General features: G+C 28.2%; 1 protein-coding gene across 1 annotated transcript; it reads right to left on the bottom strand.

Moving 5' to 3' along the window:
• Positions 1 to 553: 553 nt before the first annotated feature.
• Positions 554 to 4,263, bottom strand: LOC132737347 (uncharacterized). The gene is made up of 6 exons (XM_060724616.1): positions 4,160 to 4,263; positions 2,920 to 3,059; positions 1,799 to 1,937; positions 1,386 to 1,516; positions 1,000 to 1,158; positions 554 to 681 (listed from the first exon to the last, which is right to left on the bottom strand). The coding sequence occupies exons 1-5, from the start codon at positions 4,215 to 4,217 to the stop codon at positions 1,018 to 1,020; spliced, it is 609 nt and encodes a 202-aa protein (XP_060580599.1). The 5' UTR covers positions 4,218 to 4,263; the 3' UTR covers positions 554 to 681; positions 1,000 to 1,017.
• Positions 4,264 to 5,007: the final 744 nt, after the last annotated feature.

The following is a 5,007-nucleotide window of genomic DNA, read 5'->3' as shown; positions in this document are numbered from 1 at the left end:
TTCTGTAACTATGAAATTGCACTTGTAAATTTCATACAAATATGAAATTGATTAAAAAACGAACTTTGTGGTGAAAAATCAAACATTGATTTTATGATCCATTTCGAATGACAGGAAGTCACCTGACAACTGCAGCTGCCAAGTGCCGTGTGTAAGCTGTAAAATGTTGCCCCGTACTTCACTTCAGTGTTGTTTTTATAATTATATTTTTCTGGTCATTCGGGATCATTGATGTCAGAACTATTAAACGTTGAGAACTGAGTACCACTCAAGCCGGTTTTAGGGGCGTGAGGGAAGTTGAATTTAATGATTATCCTTGATCAAACCAAGTCTGCAATTTTCATATAATTCTGTTGTGATTAATTTTCCTGAGGGATCACTTTGTTTCCATATTTTATGGTAATGTTTATTCCAATTATGAAAGTAAGAGGAACTCGAAACACATAAACTGTTAGAATTTTTATTTTTAATTTTTATTTTCTTGTATAATTAAAGACATTGCTTTATCGGACCATGCCATTAGATGATGGAATCATATATTAGAAATACAGACTCATTTGATGTATATTTATTCATTTACAAATCATTATATTATATTTGATATTATTATATCTTATGCTATGAAATTCAGTCGTCTTCTCGTATTCCAAGGCATTTATTTTCTTTCTTAGAATGGGTAGACTGAAAAGAGAACAATATATTCTACATGTATAAAATATACATTTTTATGAGATAAGATTATTAGTCAATGTTTTCAAGTTTCATATTTATCAAATTTCAAAATCTTTCTTAAAATTTTCCCAAGCAGAGCCAAACTAACAGTTACTGGAGGATATTTAGATTAACAGTTACAAATATAAGTTACATTGCACCTTGTTTTAACTTGCAACATGAATATACTATTAAATATAAAGTACTATTCCAACAAAACGAAAGGTGTAAAGCAAAGTTTTAAGAAAGTAAAAAACAACTCTCAATTGTGTAAGATACAATGCTTACCTGTATGTATTTTTAACCCTAAACAACAAGGTATAATGATCCTCTCCAAACCCCTCCACATTTCTCACTTGTAGCACCTTTACAATCACGGCTACATTCGCTGTCGGCAACCTTCTGTTCTGTTGTTAAGCTGTTTCCACAATAACACTGATTAGAAAACTGTGAACAACAACAAAAACACGACATGTTTTAATCAACAACGACAAAAAATATAACCACAAAAAAGGTTTAAATCAACAACGACAAAAATTTAACCACAAAAAAAATAAAAAAATAAAAACACAAAACCGTAAAAAAACCCACAAAAACAACCGCACTACCAAAGAAAAAACAACAACAACAATTAAAACAGTTTAGTAATGTATATTCTTATTTAGGCCACTTACCTGAGTTAAAGCATATTTTAGGTTGTGACTTTTGCAGAAAGCAATACATGAAGCTGTCGTCATCTGTTTGTTTTTGGTAGATTGTTCATTAAGAATTCTGGTTCTGGAGTCAACATAGCATCCAAGATATCCTGTATGGCAAATATAAAATCCATTACAATTATACTGAAATATCATTTTCCCCTAATACTCAATTTATAGATTGTGTTGTACATGTTAGAAACTGTAGATTAATCTTAAGTAATATCTTGAATTGTTCAAATTTAATATGGGCTGGTTATTTTTGACACCACATGTTTATACTAGTCTAGTATTCATCATTAAATTGAAAGTTTATTTTTTTAAATTCAAAGTATTTATGATTTAACCGTGTATTTATCGTAAAAACAAACGAATATTATCTGTTTACTCACTATGTGTCTCATACAATGATATTTTCCAAAAACCACCGCAATTCTGGGCGGCATTTCCATCACATTTATAATCACATTCTGTTTCAGGACGTTTTGTGTATGGTCTTAATTGTGAACTACAAAAGCATTCGGTACTGTACTGAAAAGAAAAAAAATCAACTTTATTTAGGCTTTCATTGACCATGTCATGTCAGTATCTTTTTATGGATGAAGCACATCATAAAATATTAAAAAGGAACCATTAAATCTCAAAACAAGATAATAATAATAATAATAATAATACTACTAATAATAATAATAATATTAATAATAATAATAATGATAATAATAATAGTAATAATGATAATGATAATAATAGAATAATAACAATAATTAAAAAATAAAATGATAATAATAATTATTATTTTTATGATTATTATTAACTATTATAATTATTGTTATTATTATTATTATTATTATTATTAACCATGTTAACCAAAAGCGTTTAAAATAGGAAAACAGCGACAAGAAAAAAGCACCTTTTCAAAACACTCAAGAAAAAAAGTTAAATAATAAATTAATATGAAAAAAGGAATAAAAATAATATATACGGACATAAACATTACAACAACAACAAAAACAACAACAACGACAGAACACAAACTTAACATGATACCAGATTTCACCAAGAAAAAATTAAAATTCTTTGTATTTAAAAATCCATTTATATTCATTTTTTAATTGTGCATATAAAAACGTTCTGGTGATATAAACGAAGGAGATTTTTTTATAGTTGAAAAAAATAAAACTATTAAGTTATAAAACTTTTATTGCAACAATTATTATTTTCAATTTTAAACATTTGTATTAGACAAAATGGTATTTTTAAAATTATAAAGAACATACCCGGAAAAATAATTTGTCATCTTAAAAATATTATTTGCATCGTATGAAAAAATACATCATTTTTGCGATGACAGGTTATAATTAACTCATAAAGATGAGCTTTTACCAAAATAAGCAATTACAAAAAATTCCCGTATCATTTTATCATTACTATTGATTGTTTTATTCAATATTGTTTTTTTTAACGAAAAACATGTAAGAAGTTTTTGTTAAGCAGCGGTAATTGCTATATTTACCTCAACACCTGCAAATAAAGTTCGCTCCATGCTGCATCTTTGCAAGCATTTCTCAACTGTCATACCGCCAGTCGTCATTGTACCTTCTAAGATCCTTGTTGAATTGTCTTGGAAACATCCTATATAGTTAGGACCAGAAGCTGCAAGTGAAATAATCAAATTTAGATATTCATATCATTGTTTAGTGTCACAATTTATCATATAACCTACTCGGACTAACAATGATGTTCCTTTGTCACCAGGACAGCCTGTACTTCAACATTTCTTTTAATTTTTTGAAATTCAATTCACTTATACTTTAAATGAATTGTCTCAAACTCAAGGTAAACAAAATCTATAAAAAAAGACCAACAAAATGTATAAATAGTTAGAAAACATTTTATATTTTATGCTGAAAACATTGCTAGATAACATTTTAAATTTTCTGTAACTATTTTCGTCATCATAATTTTTATATTTTATTATTTTTATATTTTATTATTTTTATTTTATTATACTTATGAATCTTTATACCGTACAGTGCACTTAATATTTAACAGCTTTAAAATCATTTTACTTTTCCTTTTTATTTAGTACATCAGGTAGTCTTAAAGCAACCAATCGATTAATGTGGCAGGCAATTTAGAAGCAAAATAATTATAATATAGTAAAGTCTTGAATAAATATTCGTAATTGAGTTAGTTATTTAACACAGGAAATAAAATAACTCGTATAAAAATGTTTATTTTAATGGCAGTTAGAATGAAAAACTTGACTTAACAAATATTTTAATTACTTAAGCATCGATAAAATTTTTGTAAACTCAAAACATAATTGTACATTTATTTTTTTCTCTCTTTTTTACAATACTTCTGCAAAAGCTTTAAACAACTGTTGTTTTTTAAATGAAACTTCAAACAAGTATTCATTTAATACCAATAGACAACATAATGGGTTTGCGACCAGCATGGATCCAGACCAGCCTGCGCATCCGCGCAGTATGATCAGGATCCATGCTGTTCGCTATCAGTTTCTTTACTTGATTTAGGGTTTATAAGCGAACAGCATGGATCCTGATCAGACTGCGCGGATGCGCAGGCTAGTCTGGATCCATACTGGTCGCAAACCCATTATGTTGGTTTTGTCATGATGCAGCTCATATTATTCTTTCTGATTTTGTTGTTAAAAAATGCCAGAACAAAAAATATGTTTTTTAGCATATTGTAAAATATTTCCTAAAAATAAATAAAACATTAGATACCGTAAGTTGCTGATACGAACACGGTCACAACTATCGCCAAAATAGAACTCGTCATCATTGTTCCTTTGTTTAAAGAAATGAACTTATTCTTCGGTAGATGAGTCTTGATATGTATGAAGTGTTAACGCTTTGCCTCTTATATAGGGCTGCTAAGCATGTTTATGTCAGTTTGGGCGGAACAATTAAATGATGTTGTTTTTTTTCTCAAAAAATCCCAAAGGCCTTCGGAGACACAATTAAAGATAGAAATCTGTACAGTTTAATGTATTTTTCATATCGAGGAAATCTTGAAAGCGTATAAATCGTAAAAAGATAAAACAAAATGTTGTTTACCTTACGGAGTTGTATTGTTTAAGTCTTATGACAAAATTATTTCACCTTTTTTGTCATGATCATGAAGAAGCATTCGTGTTTGATATTGCATTTTACAGTTGAAATGTTAATTAATATTTTGTTATTGTATTTTGCATGATTGTTTGTACGATATGGTTATTTCATTCGTTTGGTGCTTATAAAGAAAAAAAACGTAAAATTGTACAATATACATAGAATATTTGTTTGATACAAAAAACAATCAAATTTATTTTTTTATTTCATTCTTAGATATACGTTGAAATGATCAAATGTTAATATCGATATCAAATGATGAATATTAACTTGAATATAGAAATATGTTTACCCCATTGGTAGCCCCAAATTTTAGACTGTTTGTTTGTTTCATTTTACGCCTTATCCAACAGTATTTCAGTCATATAGGCGATTAGTTTCCTAACCATTGTTCCTGGAGAGTTACACCAGTACTAGACTACCTTCCTCCGTACTAAACTACCAAAGCATCTCCAGGGGAT

This window comes from Ruditapes philippinarum, unplaced genomic scaffold (genome assembly GCF_026571515.1).
Source record: "Ruditapes philippinarum isolate M1 unplaced genomic scaffold, ASM2657151v2 ctg5907_1_1_1_1, whole genome shotgun sequence".
NCBI lineage: Eukaryota > Metazoa > Mollusca > Bivalvia > Venerida > Veneridae > Ruditapes > Ruditapes philippinarum.
Note: the sequence above shows the minus strand (reverse complement) of the source record. Positions and strands in the feature narration are given on the sequence as shown.

Bases quoted from the DNA above. Each gene is read 5' to 3' on its own strand.
- LOC132737347 (XM_060724616.1), bottom strand. From the start codon at position 4,217: ATGATGACGAGTTCTATTTTGGCGATAGTTGTGACCGTGTTCGTATCA. The intron at 3,060-4,159 runs GTATCTAATGTT...TTTCACTTGCAG, and splicing joins GTTCGTATCAGCAACTTACG to CTTCTGGTCCTAACTATATA. The intron at 1,517-1,798 runs GTGAGTAAACAG...TTTGCCATACAG, and splicing joins ATCATTGTATGAGACACATA to GATATCTTGGATGCTATGTT.